This window comes from Helicoverpa zea, chromosome 9, assembly GCF_022581195.2.
Source record: "Helicoverpa zea isolate HzStark_Cry1AcR chromosome 9, ilHelZeax1.1, whole genome shotgun sequence".
In the NCBI taxonomy this organism is placed as follows: Eukaryota; Metazoa; Arthropoda; class Insecta; order Lepidoptera; family Noctuidae; genus Helicoverpa; species Helicoverpa zea.
In genome coordinates this window covers 1,307,490-1,330,342 of record NC_061460.1, presented here as the reverse complement: position 1 = coordinate 1,330,342, position 22,853 = coordinate 1,307,490, and the positions used below count along the sequence as shown (strand labels likewise).

The 22,853-nt window shown below is 36.0% G+C and overlaps 1 protein-coding gene across 1 annotated transcript in view; it reads right to left on the bottom strand.

Annotated features, from left to right (window-relative positions):
* The window catches only part of LOC124633378, a 29,435-nt gene extending 9,467 nt beyond the window's left edge, over positions 1-19,968 (bottom strand). Inside the window, exons 1-4 of the mRNA XM_047168568.1 lie at positions 19,701-19,968; positions 4,220-4,392; positions 1,572-1,758; positions 233-372 (exon numbers count right to left, since the gene is read on the bottom strand). Of these exons, the coding sequence (XP_047024524.1) occupies positions 233-372; positions 1,572-1,758; positions 4,220-4,392; positions 19,701-19,734 (534 nt within the window). The 5' untranslated portion in view covers positions 19,735-19,968. The remainder of the gene's footprint in view (positions 1-232; positions 373-1,571; positions 1,759-4,219; positions 4,393-19,700) is intronic.
* Between the last annotated feature and the right edge of the window lie 2,885 nt (positions 19,969-22,853).

The window sequence follows — 22,853 nt, the reverse complement described above, 5'->3', positions numbered from 1 at the left end:
AGGTCAGATAGGCAGTCGCTCCTTGTAAAACACTGGTACTCAGCTGAATCCGGTTAGACTGGAAGCCGACCTCAACATAGTTGGGAAAAGGCTCGGAGGATGATGACGGACACGATGTTGTGAATAGAAAGTGACCCAAGTCTACACAAGTGGCTGATTTCTTTTAGGAAGCAAAATTCACCTCCAACTACATCAAAATCACTATGAAGTACTTAAAATACTATATACTCACTCTATCAGGTCGTCCATCAATGTACCACACAATATTAGCGGGCGGCATGGCCGGCTGCGTGGTGCAGTTCAGCAGCACATCCTCCCCGAGCTGCACTGTACCCGGGATGCCTGTGATCACTGGGTCTTCTTTTAACGTCACTGTGTAAGAAAAAATAGGTATCATAAATGCGAAACAAACTCTGTCTGTCTGTCTGTCCGGCTTTCACGCCTACTTCAAAGATTTCAATGAAATTACTTTCTGTATACCTAATAACGCAGATAGTCTGAGAGGACATTGGCTACTTTATATACGGGTGAGAAAGGTTGTTTCATCGGAATGGTGTGGAACCGCGGCGAAGAAATAGTATATGTTAGTTAAATTAACTCATATCATTAGGTAAATAATGGTTCAGAGATTATGAAATTAAAGTAGATGGTAAAATGTTCTCGAAATTTCAATAAATGTAAATTCTGACATCTGTATGTCACAGCAAACGTCTGAACTTACACATATAAATATTTGAAGACACATAATACGTTAGATAAATCTCTGATTAAAACAGGACAACTTCCAACCAGTTCCAGGAAATACTAGGTACTAAAGATGCAAGAAAAAAGTCGTTCTAGCCACTTGATTTCAATTTAAAATTCATATTCTTACGAGTAAAAGGAAGGGATAACCATTAGTGGTCTATTAGCAAGTCAAGTTAGTTGCTCGCTTACTTGATAAGCTGTGATTGTTCAACTTTTTGCACAACTCTTTGAAACCAGGGTTATTTTCCTTTTTTATTTTTACACGATATTTTTTAAGAACTATATTTACTTATGGTACTTCTCGATTAAAGATATAATGCGTTCTCTATAAATCGTCTGTATTGCATTAGTGAATTGAAATCGAGCCATCTTAGTCCCCGTTTGCAATGTCATGTGATTGTGTATATGTGTGAACGATATGATCGTTACTCGTTTACACTTTACTGAAACTATCCGATATATTTTGATTAAACTTAGCAGTAATACAGCTTACCTATACGTAGAATACATTTAACATTTTACAAAAAAATACCGATAGTGCAAAATTGGTTTCTCCGTTGGTTCTCCCACAGCCAACTTTAGAGGAATGGAGAGATTAGACTGCTGTTCTCTTTAAACCTTCTGTAGCCTTAGTACATCAACCGGCTAATTGTCATGAACCAGCTTACACTTACCAGCCACAGTTAAATTCTTCGTCTGCTTTACAACAGCGAACCTGGGTCCTTCAGTGGAGACCTCACACGTGAAGGACAGCTTAGTATTATTGTTCAGGTAACCTCTTCAAATCATCTGCGACCCTAGTACATGAACCACCTACCACTTACCAGCCACAGTTAAATTCTTCGTCTGCTTAACGACAGCGAACCTTGGGCCTTCAGTGGAGACCTCACACGTGAAGGACAGCTTCGTGTTATAGTTCCTCGGCAGCACTACGCTGATGGCACAGCTGTTCAGGTTGCAGCTGCCTTTGGACACGCCCCCGGCAGTCGAGTTGAATGTCCTCGTCGGTGGCTGTAAGAGAGTAGGTGGTTAGTATGGCTGTTGATGATGTGTTCGAAATTCGACTTTATGGTTTTGGAGATATTGGTCATTTTAATTTGCAGCATTTTTTTTTAAATGAGCTTTAGACACACGTTATGAATCGTGTGATTAAATCGGCTTAGGGCCCCTACGCACTGTGCGGTTAGCCGGAGTGCGGTCAGCCGTCCGGATAACCGTAGGAAGCGGTTGCGCTTGCGGTTAGCCGGGTGGCGGATAGCCGCAACTCCAACCGGAAAGTGCGTTTAGAAACCGTAGTGGTTTGCGGTTGGTTTTTATCGGAATATTCTGCGGATTTAGTATTCTAGATTGCTGGCCTATTTTGTATCTCGATTATAAATTCTTCGGTATCGAAATCCATATTAATAAAGTATCAGTTAAATGCGCGAATGTTGGTGAACACGTGTACCGTCAATGGCGGGCAACCGCAAACTAGCTTATCCGCGTAGTGTGTATAGCGACCGTCCGGCTGGCCGCCGGTCGGGCCGCAGCGCTCAGAACGACCGGAGCGGTCGGGCGGCAGCCGCGTCGTAGTGCGAATGAAAACTACATTCTCATACAAACCTTTTGTTGCGGTCAGCCGCACGGCTGACCGCATTCCGGCTAACCGCACAATGCGTAGGGGCCCTTAAAGTTGAAATGGTATAGTTTGGACAACGACAACATAGCTGGGAAAAGGCTCGGGAGATGATGATATAGTTCCTATCCTAAGCCCACTATAAAAGCAAAAAAAATACATAAATTTTCACGACACCTACACAACGCAAAAAAGATGAATAGCTACTGTTTCATTTAAAATACAAAAGCCTGTTCCTTTTCGAATATTCAATCATCCTCTTGGAAACACTTAAACCATATTTTCCATTACCGCTGAATAGAAAATTAGACACAACGCGTTCCGAGATAATATTTTATCTGATAAAAGATTACAGTTTCACGCATATAAAAGCTTCGTACAAAAAACAATAGAATCGTTAAAATGTAAATATGTTGACAAAATCATTGTATTTGCGGGACCTGGAAAATACAAAAAACCAACGAACGTTCCCATTTTATCCAGTGTTATTTATTTTGCAAACCGCAACAACCCATTTCTGCTCTAATCCCGCTAAAATATGTAAATAAAGTTTCATACGAAAAACGTTAAAACATTGCTAGAACATATTTATGTTGGTACATTTTGTGTACAGAACAAGATTGGAGTATTCAATAACTGTTGTTTCCCAAATAGGATGTCTATGTACCTATGTTTAAAGATCCACAAAAATATACATTCTGCTTTTATCACTGCCATTGATGGCTAAAAACAGGGTATCTTGTTAGAACCTCCATAAAATCACGATTGGTAATCAAAAATATTCTTTATTTTACACATTAAAACAATTGAAAAATCCTTTTCAAAAATGTTAACAACACGCAACATTGTTTACAACTTAAAGCTTAATTCGTAGACATTTTATCCCATTACAGCTATTTCGAAAAGGTTTTTGTATATTATTTATATACTTTTAGCTACTTCAAAGGTCCCTGTTTCGCATTGTTTATTGTTATTTAATTATGATAATGCTTTTGCTAATGGATTTTTGTAGAAACTCATTCGACCACTATCTGGGCTAGCTTTTATATGTAATGTTTCTCAAGTGGCCATTAGGCTTCGTGGCGAAATAAGACGGCTTTTTTATTGTTAAGTACAGGGCAAAAATATGCTATAGTACTGAAATTACAATGATAACATAAATTACATTAAATTACATAAGCCACTAAGGTGACAAGACAGCTTGACAGATAAGTTCGGCAGCTAAAGAGATAGGTGTCAAAGTTCTGAAGACATAGGGCAGACTTCTACTGCTTGTACCTAATACAACGAACCTTGTGTAAATTGCATAAAACAATTTTTCCAATGCGTCAAATTTTACACACTTACGTAGTCGACTTTTTAGCCCGGACACGGGTGAAACACACATTTCGCAAATCATAATATAACTTGCAACGTCTTCCTCTTTTTACATCATTAACGTTTTTACTTCTCAACGTTTTTACTTCTCAACCCACCTGTTGGCAGTGTTGGTCAGTCGCTAATGCCCGGGACACACGAGGAAATTATAGCTAAAGAAGTAAGACTGCAAACTTTTAGTTGACCGATGGTTGTTTTGGGCTCATAAAACAGTATGAAGATGAATGGTACGCACATTACAAAGATCAGGTATTTAGTCGGCATCAGGCCGCCTGAAAACTTCGATTGGAATCAAGATTTTCTTTAAAAAGGCTAGCCAACCCTCGGGTCAATTGTCGGCCGACTGTTAAGTCTGCAATGTGCATGGGTATTCTAGTGTTCCATACAACAATCCCCTAACAATTGTTCAATATACCTTTTTTCGACGGAGTTGGTTTTTTACTAATTCTTTTTGTACTTAATTAAGTATTGTACACCTACCTGTTGGCCTGGCGTGAACCGGAATATCTCATTGTTGCCTCTGTACCACTTGACGGAGTGTAAGGCCGGGTCATCGTGGTCGTTCATATAGTGGCAGATCAGGTTCGCTTCTTGGTGGGGGTCGCCGTATCGAGGAACCTCCAGGAATGTTATGTTGTGTGCCGTGGCTATCACTGCGGACAAAAGAAAGAGAATCTTTATTAATGGGTAAAATGTGCCTATATACATACATATTTTTTGGAGATTTCATCTTATCTTTATCTTTAATACAGGTGCTAGCCGTGATTTCAGCCGCTTCCCGTGGACTATTTTGTGTACTTAAATTCATTAATAGTTCTAGCGTGAAACCAAAAACAGGAAAACATACTTTAAGTACATGTAACTGCGGGAGGTAGTTCCTTCAGAACGCGGGTGGAACCGCGGGCAACAAACCAGTAGTACATAGTTAATCTTCTTAAGTTACTACATATAATTCACATAAACCAATCAACTATCTTACTATCACAGATAAACGCAGATGTGCTATTTGATATTAATTTGTAAGCTGTTTGTTTATTCAACACAATTACCACAGTAACCTCAGTGACTATGTACTAGGACACCATTGGTCTTACTACAAAAACTTTAACCACTGTTTTACACTTGTCTAAAAAAAATGTCGCTCCAAAATGAACCATATGTCAACGTCATAATTTGTCATTTTTTTAGACAAGGCTTAAACTGACGTTAAAAAGTTTTTGTGGTAAGACGGCATATGTTTTAGAAGTTATATACCAAACTTAGCGCTTCTAAACAGAGTTATGATTTATTCGATGTTTAAAGGTCAAATCACAACTGCGCGTCAAAATATACCTATTTATTCAGTTAATTTTAAAGCCCTGTTATTTTCCTACGTTTAATTCCATTAAAATGTTCTAGAATTCCATCTGCTACTAAATAAATTATGAAACAGAATCTTATTTTCTCGAGTAGCAGTAATCATAATTTCTTTTAAATTATTCATTAAAGAAATGAAAACAAGGAAGTTCTTTTGAGCGACGCTTATTTCATGAAAAAATGTTAAGGAATTATAAGGGCATTACAATAATTGCCATCAACGGGGAGGACGAGCTACTATCTTAACTGTGCTATATATTTTGCCATACATATTACGAAGTTGACGGGAATACGAAAGAAGTAGGTGAGTGCAATATTTCTAACTGACCACGATTTATTGCTCTCGAGCGTAATATATGTATGAAACAGGACACTGAATCTAAAACAGCAATAAATCAGTATACATTTCACCGCTTTTCGCTATAAAACAAACTTACTTTACACCAGCCATATCATTTTACGATCTATTCACAAAGAAAATTACTGTGCATTGCTACCCAGCAAAACCATTGCTCAGATTTTGCAATACCGATAACATTGTGCAATATACAAGTTTGCACAAACTTTGTGCAGTTTTTGTTAAGCGCGGACACTGATTAAGAAGTTGGAAACTAATTTTGCACAATGTGCTAAATGTAACAGATTTTAGTGTGTTTGTTTGTACTGTATTGCGAAATAATTTGAAGTTCTGCATCTGTTCTTGTAATGTTTTTGTTTTGATAGCGTTTTATGGTTTGGAGATTGAAAAAATATACGCATAAAACCATTTTTAAATGGTTATAAAATCTACTCATGACGAGATAGTTATTAAGTAACTTATTTGTAAGGTATGTCCATCCTCCGAGCCTTTTTTCCCAACTATATTGGGGACGGCTTTATTTTTTAGGTATAAGAGAAGAATTAATTAATCTGCTGCTAATATAAAAATTTAGACAAGGTGGCCTAGTGGGCAAAGAACCAACCTCTCGAGTATGAGGGCGTGGGTTCGATTCCAGGTCAGGCAAGTACCAATGCAACTTTTCTAAGTATATCTTAGACACCAATGACTGTGTTTCGGATGGCACGTTAAACTGTAGGTCCCGGCTGTCATTGAACATCCTTGACAGTCGTTACGGGTAGTCAGAAGCCAGTAAGTCTGACACCAGTCTAACTAAGGGGTATCGGGTTGCCCGGGTAACTGGGTTGAGGAGGTCAGATAGGCAGTCGCTTCTTGTAAAGCACTGGTACTCAGCTGAATCCGGTTAGACTGGAAGCCGACCCCAACATGATTGGGAAAAAGGCTCGGAGGATATACACGATAACCACAAAACGGAGTGAACGGGTGCTGCTGGCGGTGCCAACTCGTATTGATGGCTATTCAAACTTTATTTATTTAATACTAGCTTTCGCTTCGCTTTAACACGTTTTTGCGCGCAATAAAATAACCGCACACCATAGCCGGGCACCAGGCACGCATAAATGAATAAGCCGTCACAGTTTCAACACCTATACACGCTAATCTCCATTGAGCACAATCGCGTTCATATCGCACATGATGTAGCAACTATCGCTAAGCTTGTACTTAGCAGATTGCTAGCTCAACGCTGAAAGCGCTAGATTGTAGAATTAGCATAATACCCCAATTTTGCTGTAGTATGCGATAGCTGGCTAATTAGTGCCGTGCAGCGAATAGGAAACCGATTTAATAGCTTAGTTCCAATTCTGTTGAGAATTTTAATCAATTATGTGCATGATTGTGTTCGCGTTTGTTGTCAGCAAACTGAATTGCTCCAATTACATGACACAGGACTGGTGTAGTTGATAAAAATAATATTTTATTTGAATGCATCCTATTTGTAGGTACAACATATACGGTTGCTCGATGCATCTGTACCTATCTTTTGAACTCCTGGTGCACGAACCAATGTTTACGTTAGCATGAAATCTGTTGAAATATTTTGGAACGATTTCCCTCAGGCGAGGCGTAGGAACAGTAAATTGAAAACAAGCAATTGGACTGTTTTCTTTCGGAGAATCGATTCTCGCAGATGGAATCGGTTCTTTGGAACACTGCGCTATATTCATCCTCAATTAAACGTAGGCCGATTCTAAAAAGTTGTCCGATTCCAGTGATCGGAAATTGATAACAAATACCTAGGCAGAATAGCTATGAGAAGTTAAGTTACTACTAAGAAATGGATGCAGTTCTTAGAAATGCTCATGAAGAAGAGACATAGATTACGTCGTGTTACATGTATCGAAAAAATAATCTAAATCTTATATCATTCAAATGTTATGCATCATATTAAATTATGTAAAGTGACTATTTCTTTGACATGTAGCTATTTTAATTTCCTTGTACTCATGAAAATAAAAATGGCACAAATATTTATATCAAGGCAAACGACGTATGAGTCCCATAGCTTTTCATCTCTTCATTTACATCTAAGTTACGTAAAAAATAAGTTTCTGCTGTTAGCATAAAACAATAGCTAGGAAAAACTTCTATCTAGGTCACAAACATGGCTATGGGTAACTCCGTAAAATTTCTGGCAGTTTATTTAGTTTCAACTTTCATCAAACTGAATTTGAAAACTTTCAAACCAGCCAGCGGCAGTTCGTTAACAAAAAAGAGCACCCTAAACGTTTTTTTTTTTTGTTGTTGTTAATTCACGCTTATTTTATTTCGATATTGTGGTTTAGATCGCCAACATCATTTTGATTTTAGTACACTTTTCACAAAATACGTAAGAAGGTATAAAGAATCACATAACATGGGTGGGGTATAACAATTTTATTCTGGTTGCTTCGTGATTAATCTGCACTGCAGAAAAATTAATTAGGGCTATAAAATCATAAGGCCAAGGAAGTTCAGTAAAAGCTCTTTCTTTACAAAGTACATTAACATTTTTCACTTGGCAAACTTAGCGCCGACAATTTATTCTTCTCAGTAAACAAAATTAGTTGCAAAGAAAAACATAATTAAATCAAAACGCTTCGAGTTCCCAACAACTATTACCAGGAGAGCATAGAACACAAACAATGAATGTAAAATTAATTTATGAGATACAAGGAAGGAGCCTGCATCAGAATGGAATCGTAAAATTTCCTTTGCTAATATTTTTATGCTGATGAATCTGTTTATGTCCTTATGGGAGTTTTCAGCGGTTATTTTATATAAATAGATGGAAAATGTTAAATCTCTGGAGTGAAATAAGATTTTATTGCGTGCTGCGAGAATTCCGAAGAGTATCTAATATTTTTGTGAGGAAAATTGACATTCTATGCCAGCATTATGTTTTACAACATAGACCGTTCTTTCAGCACCTAGGTATTTATAGTAATTCAAATAAAAATTCTTAAAATAGCTCCGTGTGTCTGACAAAAAATATAATGAACCAACTCTAACCTGATACCCACAGCCCAAATTGTTAGGTATCTAATGTCGATATTTTTATATTTAGATCAACTGTCCAACTTTCAGGCTGTTGACCTTACTCGACTATCTTGGACTCGATCATCTTTATAAGATCAAATGATAAAGCGTTACTATTATAAAGGCCCCTTTTTCTTGTCTTTAGAAAACTTTTTAAACACTTCTCATATTTAAAAAGCTGGGCAAGTGTCAGTCGAATTGGCGCATAAAGGGTTCAGTACCATTATTTATAAAACGAGCAAAAAAAACACGCTTGTTAGAGAACCTCCTAAAATATTTATTTTATTTTAGTTTCCGGAATTTGATGTTATAACGTTGTCGATAAATATCATGGTTCACTCTTAATAACAGGGTCCCGTTATTCTCTTCGAGTAAAGAACCCTAAAACAGAACTTATTTAATAAAAATTGCGGTCGTCTTAACCGCTTCTCAAGTTTCAAGCACACCTTATAATTACCAGCTAGATGATGGTGATTTATGTGAACCATCAGCTTCAAGCTCGTTACAGCCTATGACTACACCATAATACTCTCACAGCATAATTTATGAATATTTTATACCGTAACGCTCTTTGTTAAAAGGCAGGAAGATACTTGATAACTTTTCTTAAGTCTCACATAAATTATTAACAAAGGTTAAGCGCGGATAAGTGATACTAGGCCAAGAGAAAATTTCTCTGATGAAATTTTCATTATGACGCTGAAAGCACGGAGTAGGCACCTCTCTAATCTTTGGTAAACGTGATATGATAATATGGAGTTGCTAAAATTGCTTACGACATTGCTGGCTAAATTGAGCTTTTGACGCAGTTCAAAAACTAGGCCAGTACCTTTAGATGTGAATCTTTTTGATGTTCATAACACCTAGACCCGTTTTCACCGGCAACATAAATGTCAGTATTTCTTAAAACAACAGTTTTATTTGAGAATTGAACGTAAAAATTTACAGTAAACAGTTGTTTAAAAAACTGACGTTTATTTTATCAGTGAAATTAGTGAGAGGAGTTGGAGTTGTATGAAAAATTGATTCAGCCGATATCAGACTAAAATTATAAACGTGAAAATTCGGGTTCCGGTATATTTATGGATAGATGCGGAGATATGTGTCACTCAAAGAAATAATAGCGGATTGAGTTATGAAACTTAGTGTGGGTCCACACTGCAAGCACGGTGATTGGAGCCTAGGCGGGCGCGGCGAGCGGTGGCGTCGGGTGGCCACAGTGAAGGCGCGAGCTCTTGTAGCGGTGTGACGTACATCAGGAGTGCAACACCTTGACTTATAGGAAATTGTTCTTTTATTTCACTCCATAACTTTCTTGTTATTGTGCGATTATTGTGGTGTGGATGTTTGCTTTGACAGATCGGTGGTTTAGATTGAATTGCACTTATGAACGATTCAGTATTCACCGCCATTTTTTAGACAAACGAATATAAATGCACATACGCCGAACGACAAGATCGAACTGGTTTGTTACCCCCGCCGTCCGCGCATTGGGTCGCTCGATGACTAGGCCCGTAGTGTGGCCAGAACGCGAAGTTAGAAGCGTTTGAAACTTACGCTCGCTGTGTCGCTCAGTCCCATCGCACTAGGCTTCCGCCTTAGTCACTTCAATATAGACGCAAAGGCGCGTTTCATATGTTTGATATTTCGCGCCCGTCGTCGCAACCGCGCTAGGCTCGCAGTGTGGACCCACACTTAAACTTAAACTATGGGTATAGCGTTTTTTCATCCGGTTGCGGGAAGTAGTTCACTTGAAATGCGGGAAAAAAGTGGGCGGTAAAAAATCCAGTCGTTTTGGACTTATAAAAGTGATGAAATTACTTATTTAAATTGTTACGTATCTATCTGTATGTGGAGGTAAAAAGTAAAAGCGACACAATGTATATTTTACACACGCAATTTGCTCTAAAATATGAAAATGAAAAGCAACCGGCCCATTTTGGCAGTGACATGTAAAAAGGGGTATTTTGTTTTTGTGCCCACTGGCCAGCCCTTTGATCTTGGGCAGGAAAGTAAATAAATTATCTTCATTGACTAAGTGACAACCTGCTGGCCTAGTTTTTTGTACTAGGAGAGCAGTAGTATGTAGGTGTTACAGCTGTCAGAAATGGTCATAATTCAAAGATGCCTGATATTCACTTCTGTATTTTGTATTTGGAAAAGATAGGTACATTTAGGTTTAATTTTATGTTTAATGATTGGAGGCTAATTTTCTTTTCATTAAATTCATTCAATGCTTGAGTTAGTTAAGGCATGTAGGGTGAGTGCTAGCTAGCATGTGGTGGCTGCATATTGTATAATGCAATACGTACTGAATACAAATGTCAATTCAATAATTTTTTGAAAGGTTCTTCTAACCTACAGACAGACATGTGTTGCTGGGGAGTTTGTTGCGCCACTTCTTCCCAGCAAAAACACATAGGAAGTGGTGAAGGGTGGGCGTTTTGGGGGTTGTCTTTTGTAAATTGCTGTTTTTGTAAAGTACAAAAAGTGCTGTTTTGCAGCCAAGTTTGAATAAACGAATTTTGATTTGATTTCTCGATAGATGGGCAGTTTAATATTCAAATAATTTTTCAATGTTAAAAAAAAAATATATAGAATAATTCAGCTTTAAAATACTCTACACTAATATTACATCCGTGACAGTGTTGATGTCTGGATAAAACGGATTTTGATATTACTTAGCACTAATGTAGCTTAAACATCAGATTATTCAACATCATATACTCATACTACTTAAATAAGTATAAAAATGATATTTTGAGTATTTTAAGCAGAGAAAGAAAAACGTGGAAAGAAACCACGAGAAGCTATGCAGGTACATAATAATCGGCCAATCATAGCCCAAAAGAATAAGGTTTTCCTTTACTTGTGTTAATGGAGATAAATAATGACAGTGAGTGATCGAGGGCGACCTCTAGCGGGGAATTTGGGCAACAATGTTATTTGTAATCGGCGGTTAATTGCCAGCCATCAAATAAAACAAATGTTGTGACATTTACAAACAAAACTCATTAGCAGTAGGTACGGAAAAAGGAAAAACTAATTAATTGGCTTTATTTACCTTACTTTTTTCATAACAGTGAATTATTATTAAGAATGATTTATTTATTTCTTACAAAAATTTTAAGCACCTCAAAAATATACAAATTTTTCACTGTTTTGCTTTCGATGAAATTAACACCTAAATTGTTTAAATGAAAAACAAAGTTTCATAAAGCCATAGCCCTATCTATACATTTGTAAACGTAAATCTTATTTTAGCGGTTACATAGTAAAATATCTAGACACACGGCAGTGTGTCCGCCAAGTTCGAGCAAAAAAAGCGACACACCGGCCGTGGGTTATATTACACGAACCATTTCGGGCCAAATTCGACCCCCCTATAACTCAAAATCTATTTTATTTACGCATATCAAATTTCTAATATCTGTTGAGACCCCCTCACTTATCTAAAATACAAAATTTCATTAATATACCTATTATAGGTCTTGAGATATTGACGTCAGAAAATCGCTATTTTTACTATACACTCACTGACTGACTCACTCACTCATCAAAAACCTAGACCACTTCCAATGGTCGTACTGACTTGAAATTTGGCATGGAGGTAGGTCTTTATGTCAAGGTAAAGGGAAAAATCTGAAAATGGCCAAGTGTGAGTCGGTTTCAAAATAATGAAGGTGTTTATACCCCTAAGGAACTAAAACGAACTAAATTTATCTATATTTATATAATATATCTTCGAATGGTCGTACCGATCTGAAATTCGTTACAAAGGTTTGTATTTAGTCAAAGTAAAGTAAAAATCTGAAAACGGCCAAGTGGGAGTCACTTTCGAAAATAACGAATGTGTAACTTTGATCCACGAACATAATATATGATAACATGTCATGTCAGTCAGTTGGTAAATCTAGTCCATTTAGTTAATCTAGTTTATTTCTTTGTAAGAAGCATAGTGCATATTCAAAACTTAATAATAAGAAAACAATAAAATAAACAACCTTACAAAAATAAATGAAATCCCACCCAAAACAAAAATGTGAAAGACTGCCAAGTTCGATAAAATGGGAATACTTCGCCTATAAAATAGTTACTTTTTAATGATGTTACTTGGCAAGTTTTAATAGAAAATTAAATACTTGATTCATTGCGTTTAGTAGGTTTATAACAAGGTGTGTGAAAACTTGCCAAGTAACATCATTAAAAAGTAACTATTTTTAACTAAGGTATGTGTATGGAACTTGGTACTTATTCAGATCTCACTTCTTTTATAGGCTTTTATAAATATACATACAAACTATGCCTCACCCGCTTTTCTGAAATCAAACACCCCTAACAGAAATTAGTTCCAGCAACATGAACCTACTGTTTAACATTTTAACTTTTTCACTTTCTCATGGAACATAGAAAGCTTAATGGGGTAAACAAGAATGGCTATTTACACCGTAATAATGGTCGTCCGCCTGTTTTCGGCTTCACAATTGTTTACACTGAAAAACTTTCTGTAATTAATGATTCATTAGGAACTAACCAACTGTGGTTGAAATAGCTTTTACAATGTTGGCAACCCCTGCTTGTATACTACAGTTCAACTGTTTAAAAATATACTGGATTTAAAAAAAGTTTTTATCCAATGAAAATATTACACTACATAAGATCTTGATCCATGTTTTCTACGTAATGAAAATACGCAAATATCTTGGAAAATATGAAAGAAAAAGCATTAAAATATTTAAAAGGATTTTCTTTATATTGCCGATTTCATAAGAAATATGCTCTTTGGATCAAACAGAAACAGCTTGAAAATATTCTCAATATGTTTTTTAATCTTCAGAAATCTGAAAATCTTTCTTCCATGTTTTCCCAAGAAAATATATTTAACTAAAGGCATATATGTGCCATTAAAGCCCCCACATTAGCCCACCGTCCGAGACGATAGTAAGATTAACTAACGCCGTCCAATGGCAGTCCAACCGTATATAATATCAATGTCTATGATAAGGAAAGCAGCCGTTCGCTCAGTCGCACTATATTACAGTATATATTAATGCTATCTACGTGCCGATAGCTTCCAAACTGTCCCAGTAAATGGGTCGAGGCCTCGCTAATATCCTAGATATTGAGGTCTCGGCTTTAAGTCTTCTAAAGGATCAAGACGTGGACGCTCCCAAATGAAATTTTATAAGATATGTTACACTTTATGCGATCCTGGTAGATTTTACGCTTACAGTTCAAGTAATACGTTTGAATATTATTCGCAGGTTATGGTAAATCTTGTACGTGATATGTTTTATGATGGGATAAAATTATTTATGGGTAGTCATATTTAATACTAGCTTCCGCCAGCGGCTTCACCCGCTTGGTGTGTTGATAAAAAGTAGCCTATGTGTTAATCCAGGGTATCACCTATCTACATACCAAATTTTAATCAAATCGGTCCAGCCGTTTTTGCGTGATTGAATAACAAATATACATCCATACATTCTCACAAACTTTCACATTTATAATATAAGTAGGATTGTCAGTTGTACAAAACTCTGTCCGTTTTACTAACTACTAAAACTTTTTAACGTCAGTTTAAGACTTGTTTAAAAAAATGTCAAATTATGACGTTGACATATGGTTCATTTTGGAGCCACATTTTTTTTAGACAAGTGTAAAACAGTGGTTAAAGTTTTTGTAGTAAGGCCATGTCTGTCTAGATATTAGGGGGCAGGTTAACTTTTTGAAACGACCAAGAGCGGATTCACAAGAATCCCAAAAAATATTAATAGTGCAAAAATAATTCTGGTATTCTATCGCGCTTTCACTAAAAAACTTCTTAACCAATTTAAATGACAACGGAGAGTCTAGAGCCTGAGAAAGGACATAGAATGCAATTAAAGCCGCTGTGAACAGCTAGTAAAATATGAATCATGATTTACGTTTTATTTTTAAATAAGACCACTACTAAGTCCAAAACTCATTCAGTTATTACTAACGCATGGTTGTCAGATGCCATGCACATATATAACAACTTAACACAGGAACCTACATCTATCACCAAATAGGAAATCAATCAAACCATTCAATTGGTGCACGGCTTGGTGTAGGTCAGTAACCAATATTAGTATTTACTCAATAGTTGAGCTGGTTCAACTAACGATAAGTTCAAATACAATTGTGTCCTTTCTGATATCTCAAAATCTCAACGCCACGCTGTCATTATTAATTTGACGATTATTTGCATCGACAAAGTTGGAGCGTTGCTTGTCAAATGCTTGACCAAAGCTGCTCTCTTAGTCATTATCACCACTTTTCACGCTAATATTAATAAGTGATATTATATGGTTTGGGTTACTCTTCAATATGTAAGTAGTAAAAAGCCAGTCGACGATTTTTGATGAAATTTTACAGTAATTTAGTTTAAGTAACAAATACAAGTCATATTAAAAAAAAAAAATAAGAAATTGCAATAAGGGAAAATGAAAGCATTACTTCGGTCTAACCTCACGTATTGACGTTACAAAAAATCCAACATTCAGAATAGTAATAATATGAATATAAAATTGCTTACATTTATGTCGTGATTTCAATTAGGTTTCCGATTAAATAACTTAACTTAGCTACAGTAGGTTTTCCGCTAGTAGGTATTTAAATTAATTTTAAAAGGAATGATAATAATATGACGCATAATTCCTACTTTACACATAATATTTGCGACTGTCCATTCATCCAGTGTACCAGGATGGCAGAGATTATCGAATCTCTACGGATCGAGGCAAGTGAATAAGTGGTGATGAGCGAGCACCCTCGCTCAGACGAAATGGGTCACTAAACGCTTGAGTACTTCTTTACTGAGTCCGAATGACTCAGCCGCTAGTTATTTATAGGATTTCTAGTGATTTCATATTTGTGGAAAACATCGTCGAAACTAAAATTATTATTTTCTGCGAAACTCTTGTACTTTTTTCAGGGGAACAGGAGCTGTTTCCAATTTTACTGGATGCATACTTAATTTCAACATTCAATAAGGATTGACTGCAGAAATTAATATTTTAGATAAATAAGATAGCTGACTACTTTAAGGACACCATAGTGTTTTTTCTAATAAATTACATAAGAGTATTGTATCATTTTTAAAGTTCAGGACTATTTGTTGGGTAACAGAATCACCTAACCTACACCTACGTAAACCTACGGAAAAGGCTTTTGTCTAAAAACGAATCAATCTGTGCACCTTTATATTATCCTAGTCATCAGATAGCTATTCGTTATAAACTATAACCATCGACGGCAACTTATCTGTCACTAAAGAGCAGTTATCTATAACTCAAACTGAAGTAACTCGTACAGTTAAGTCTAACTGAAGTTTAAAGTGCTTTTCAGTTTAGAAGGTCGACCAGGTAAATTGGCAATCAGGACCCCAAACGTTAGTCTGCATAGTTAAACAGTGATATCTTAGTATTCAGACTCGATTATACATTTGATTTAGGTTCAACTGTCGTATAAAGTGCAGTAGATTGGAATAGTAATTTTCGTATTATGTTGATAAGACTGATTTGCGAAGGTTTTTATCATTAATTGTAAGTTACTAGGGAGGAATTTAATGACAATAATTAGTTCAGATCGGTACATGAACTAGGTACCTAATATACGATTCTTTAAAAAAAGTATTGTTGAAGCTAATAATGCTCTGCAGAAAACATCCATGTTAATTATTCTGTCACATAAAAAGTCTTTGCGTTTTGGAACAATTTCACATGCTTTCTTATATTGGTGGGTCCTAATCCTGGCTGTTATTTGAACATCTTTGGTAGTCGTTACAGGAAATCAGAAGCCAGAAAGTGTGACAACTAATCTTCAATCATTCTTTTTTTTTTTCATTCTTAATCTCCAGGGGTATCTGATAGATAGGCAGCCGCTACATGTAAAATACTGGTACTCAGCATCCCATTAAGACTGAAAACCGACCCCAACATAGTTTGAAAGTTCAAAAAAGGCTAGGCAGTTAGAACGTGAAAAAATCTACTGAAAACTAACTATACGCATTACCATCTGTCCAAACAACAAAACAAGGCATGTGTCTTGTCACGAAAATCCCATAGAAAATGGCATTCCGAGTTTAAAGAATTTTCCCATTTCCCGGGACGCTCAAGCAATTTTTCTTTCTCTATAAACCGTATTCGGACTAGGACAATGACGAACATTTATAAAAAGAGAAATGTACCAAATTGGTCCGACCGCTGTTTGGTCGGCAACAAAAAGTACCTATTTTTAGGTTTTCTGTTAAAATATAAAGTTTCACCAAACAAGGCTGAGAACATAATGATGTAGATTATGATGATACTAATTAAATGAAAGCCGACTTTCAGAAATTAATCTTATGAGCGAGTATAATTTTGTGGTCGGTTACACAGTTCATTTAAGTTTCTTATGTAATCGTTACAGATGAAAGAATACCTATTTCTATAAAGTTTCATATAATTTGAATAGTAGTTTTGTGTCAAAAGGTAACAAGCACCAACACACGTCCTAACGTTTATAATTAGTTATGTATAATGTAATTTCATTAGTGTAATTTCATAAGTCCAGATAAAACTATCACTACCTTTTTTCCGTCACCACCCATCTATCTAGTACCTACCGTTCCTTATAAGTAAGTACTTGTGAAATTAACACATCGGTTCAAAAGTGAAGGCTCAGCGCTCAAAAGCCAACAGCCAATGAACACCCGATCCATCGCACATGACTGAATTCTTTCACGGATCATGACCAGCGCTGTAAAACGCCTCAACGAAAACTAAATGTACGATAAACTCTTGTGTTTACAGCTTCATGGCAAATATTTTATATAGAAAAAGTGAAAGAGTGTTTTTAAATATATTTTTTAATAATGCGTTGACATTTTTATGCAGATTACGGTGCGTACAACGGGGCCCACCCTTATAACGGGTTTTTTTTTTTATATTGCGTGACATACATACAGCACTTCTTAATTGGTTTCAATTATACAATCTTTGTTGTATAGTTTGAGTATAAAATTTGATAAAAACAGCTACAGTATTTTCAAAATATGTAATGTATGTTTGTAAATTGTAATTGTGTGTGTAATTGTGTTGAAAATCCTCAATTTTCATTTTCAAATGACAGCAACCGGACAAGCCGTGACAAAAGTGTCTGCCAAAGCATAGAAGAACTCATTATGACGGAATATGGTCACCCATCTACGAACTGACCGCGCCATGTGTTGCTTAACCATATAACCATGGACCCGTAATCCGATAATCGACGGACCCGTGCGTTACCTGGCCTGACGACAAATCTCTTAATGAAAAAGTCCCAAAAGAAAGAGAATTTTAATAGCTTAAAAAAATTTAACTGCATTATAAAAATCCTTTAGACACTCGAGGTGATGAAGTAGACTGGTCGGAAGCGATACCACAAAACGACTCAAATGAAAGAACGGAGTAGCTAAAATACTTTTTTAGTTTCCCAGTGCATTTCTTTTTCTTTCTTTTTAAGCTAGCTTCCTTTCATGTAACATAATCTGCTCTAAAGTGACGATTAATTTGATAATAGGTACTAGGGTGCCAGGTGTTAAGAAGAGTAGTTTCTATTGACAATTTTAATGTATAAAGGAATAACTTCTTGGTTTTCTTATGATCTGGTAGATAGGAACTGGACGACTTGTTGTTTTAAGCCCGATTTCTGTAACCTATCCGTTGGTTTGCGATTAGATATTGAAATACGACATAATTGATGTGGAGCTAATGTCAAAATTCAATCTCTGATAGCAAATCAACGGATAAGTAACTTATGGAAATCCAGCACGTTTGCACGTTGCACCAATTAACTAAAATCGCCAATTTGACCAATGGGCGACAATTTTATGGCTGGTTGTGGTTTGGTTATGGTTATAGTTAAATAGTGCATAGTGCATCCTACCATCAAATATGTAGGTTTTACGCATTGCTTTTATTTAATATCTTATCATCGTGGAGACCATTTCATTCACCATACACCTTCAATTCAATGCTTCAAATAAATAAATGCGAGAGAAGCTGTCCTTTTTTCGCGACACACGCCAAAACTACAGAAGCGATTTTAACGAAATGCAGTATACAGACAGACAGCCCACTATCTGGCAAAGGACATAAGCTACTTTTATCCGGTTTCGGGAATTGATGCTGCAAGAACGTGAATAAAACCGCGGGCAACCGCTAAGTAGTAGGTATCTTGATAAAATCGAATTAGGGCAATAACTTCCAATTTCTTATATAATCTCGATTCAATATTCTGTACCTTTCAATATATCCTTTCAAAATGGCTGCCCTATATTTTTATCAGTTCATTGATGCTATTGAAAATGCAGTATCTACCACTTCAATAAGTTTTCAGTTATATCCAATTAAAACCGGATAGAACTCGAAACGCGATTTCCTTAACCGTAACGTTAACTATAATTTAAAAGTATGTAATTTTACTCGCGATTTTCTTAGAAGTAACTCTAATTTTATTTTTATTCTACCAGGAATTCAGGATGTATAGTTTAAAATTCCGCTCTGATTACCAACAGAGCATTAATTCACGTAAGTAGAAGCATTCGTCAGCCTCACTCCGCTTGCAATTGAGCAACCTACATGTTCGTTCATTCATTCATTCTAATAAACGTGAACATTCATGAGAAACAAAAAGAATATTATGTAAAAAGTATAATTTGTGTAAAGCAGTGTAATGGATTAATGTTTGTGCTAAATCTAGGACCTTTGAACTTTGAAGCGAAGCGCTAGATTGCGAAAATTATCATTTTAAATTGAGATCTATCTAGAGTTGTTACACAATTAAAATAAGTACAATATACTGTAATAAATATGCCGACCCCAAGCCGACCCCAACATAGTTGGGGAAAAAGGCTCGGAGGATGATACTGTAATAAATATGCACTCATAGAATGGTCATCGTACGTTTTGGATATAGTTGTACATCAAGCGCTGATCTTTAAAATAAAAAAGCTATTTTTATTGCTTTTACTAAGCTTTTAAATAAAAGCAAAGTAATAAGCAAAGAATTTTTGTTAAACATTGTATAAAAAAAATTGAGTGCGCCATATTCTTTAAAACATAGATAAAAAAAAAACTAAAGATCTTTAAAAATTTAAACAACTTTGAACTACTTCGGCGCATCATAATGAACTCGTTAACTTACCCACAAAAAGTCCAAAAACTAGAAGTACTGGCATATTGAAAATAAAAACTAAATATCCGTAACACAGCAAAAACTTTTTCCTTCACTGTACATTTCACATTTTTATTCGTACATTATTCCATTTTGGCACTTTACTAAGTTTTAATTCCGAGGTACACTTTTGGAGCCATGAGCTGGATGCAAAACACGCACGGGATACACGAAATATTTTTTCGCAACGCGATATCGACTGCGAAAATGGAGACGCCGAGACGAGCGGAGCGCGCGGATGCCTTTAACCGACTGCGGCACAGCATCCAGTCGTGCACTCCCCTGCCCTCCTCAAATTTCCTCCTTCTCACCCCCTCACGCGCCCTTATCGCGATCCCGTAATTAGATAAATGTCATTGCTTTTGTCTGTGTTTTTTTGCTCTTTCCCCAACGAATTTTGTCGGCCAATGTAATAGACTCCGCGTCGTTTGAGACGCTCATTTACGTAAATGCTGTTTGTCTTACGACTGCTGCTGTGTGTGTACTTCAATTCCGCGCGAAAATATGTCCCGGCCTTATTGCTACTAGTTTATGATCCTTCCGACTCGATGCTCGCAGTTTCCACCCACTTCAGATTTGTTTTTATAGCCATATTTTTTGAGACATGCTGGCTGAGTTTTTTTTTAGATGGCAAGTTTGTGAACGGTTATTTAAACGCTGTCTAGGCATGAATACATTGACAAATGTTATGTGGTATCAGGACTATGTGTCTGTTTGTATATTTGGATCATAAAATTGTAGTGTCTCCCACGACACCAAGTTTAAGACCTTGTTACAGAGTGCTTATCATCTGGGGTAGGTTGTAAAATTTCAGGCAGGTAGTAATTGTAGCGCTACCAAACAGGGTTTGATGAAACCATATCACTTTAACGTCGGGTCATCTTGAAATGTAGCCACAAAATTGGACGCTGAAACAAGCCGAACTGTACTACATAATAGAATAAAATTTCCAACCGCAATTTTTCAATGAATTTAAAGTTTAGCTCCACTCAATAAAGTAGGAGCCAAGTCTCGTTTGTCAGAGTCAAATCTCCGTGCTTTTATATGAAGAGTTTTATGAAAATGAACGCAAAAGACTTGGGGAGGAAGATTGCATTCATTTCTGTGAGTACGCAGGTCTGCACTTGCAAGTCTTTGTAATCCACTATCTATGGAGCTCATCTGATTTGATGATGGAACAGATAAAGCGCTGCATTCCATTCAAATGAAGTCTTTATATTGTGTGAAGTCGATACGATGTTGCAGAAGGTGTTTTTTCTAAGGATAGTATAATTCAGTGACTGTTCTTTACAAATAAGTCAATAAAAGTTTTACCAAATATCTAATATTTCGTTGCATTTATTTAGACTAAAATTAAAGTGACCTCCTAACATGATTTTAAAAAGATTAAGCAGAATAAAATAAACATACCTACTTCAGTTATTTTCCCATCGGTAAACAATAAAAGGCGACCTATTAACAAGTTACACAATAAACCAATGTTAACGGAAAATGCGAATAAAATACGGGCTTAAAATATTGAGATAATAGCAGAGTGGTGACAAATGGCTAGCCTATCGCCCAGTTTGACCCATTTCCATAAGTAGCAACTTGAGACGAGATAAATACGGTAGCCTTGTGTACGTTTCCCTTTTTATCGCAGAATCGAAGCAGATTTGTTTTTATTATTTATATATTAGAGCAAGATTTTTTTTTCTTCGGTTTTTAATTTTTTTTTTTTTGTTTTGTTTAGCTGAAATACTTTCTTTATGTCTATTGGTATATATATTAAGGGAAAATAACTGAAAAGATGACAATGCGAGTGAAATACGGTAAACAAGGAACAGTTTCTGCGAAGCAATTGATCTCTATTTTTTGAGTTCAAAGAAAATATTTATACCACACAGACAAAAACTTATACAACTTATTATCATACCTTTTCGGAAACATGATACCATTTAGCGAATAAATAATAAAAATACCTGCCTTTATTACTTAGAAATTACTTTTTCATCTGAAGTTTTGGCTTCAGAAACATATATCTAGAAACTTGTAGCTTTCAACATTGTTCTTTTGACCTGTGTTAAGAAAACGACCTGAAAAAACTTTCATGAACACTAAAATCTGGGGTCTTTACTTTGAGCGAAAAAAATAAACTTATTTTTACGATGAAACTTAGGCTTAACGTAGAAACTGAATAGACTGTTATGTGCTTTTAAATAGCCAAATAATGAGCTCAGCAGCTTAATATGAGTTTATAGTTCAAAAAACGAAGCTTAATCTGTACTTTTTTTAATATGAATCCATTATAAGAACTTATCTATTTAATGACTGTGTTAATTTTCGTGTATCTGAACATATACAACTCAGTAATAACCTAATTATCAAAAAAAAAAAACACTGAAGGTTGCAAAAAGACAGAAAATGCGTCTAACAATCGACTTTATATTATTCACGTATACGAGAGTAACTTCATTCTTTGTAACGTTGGTGAAGTCGGCCGTGCTTTCAAGGAGTATTGAGTAAATGGAGTGCTATTGGTACAAAAAATTATTTTAAACGATAGCTTTGTTCCAATTTTGCGACTGCTTATTGTTTGTATGCTTTTTAACTGATAGGCTGGTAATGTGCTTAAATTCTAGTTTAAAATAAAACGAGACGTCTACATACAATATTAACTCGATTTGAATTTTAAGCGCTTTGTGTATCATACGATCTGGTAGGTGGTCCAAATATGACAAATATTTTTGCAATGTCAATAACTTACGCATAACTAAAATCTTACTTTTTTACTACTAAAATACGTTACAGTTTTATAAGCACCTAATATAAATAACACAAAATTTTACGACAAACTTTTATTTACAGAAACATTATCATTTACTACTTCTCCATGTGCAAAAAAAGGGGATGGTCACGTCTCACAGTGCGTGGCTCGGAAGAATATTCAGTCAGGATCACGTACGAGCTCCGTTAGGGCCCGCTAGTCCGACAATCGGCTCCAATTTCTAGTAATGACTGCGCGGCCAACAAGTTTGTGTCATGTAACTTGGAGCGTGATTATCTTTTCATTCTACCGGCGATTTGAGGGCTCTGTGTTACGTACTTGGAAGTTTTTGTTGAGTTGTCTCATGTTATTTTTAT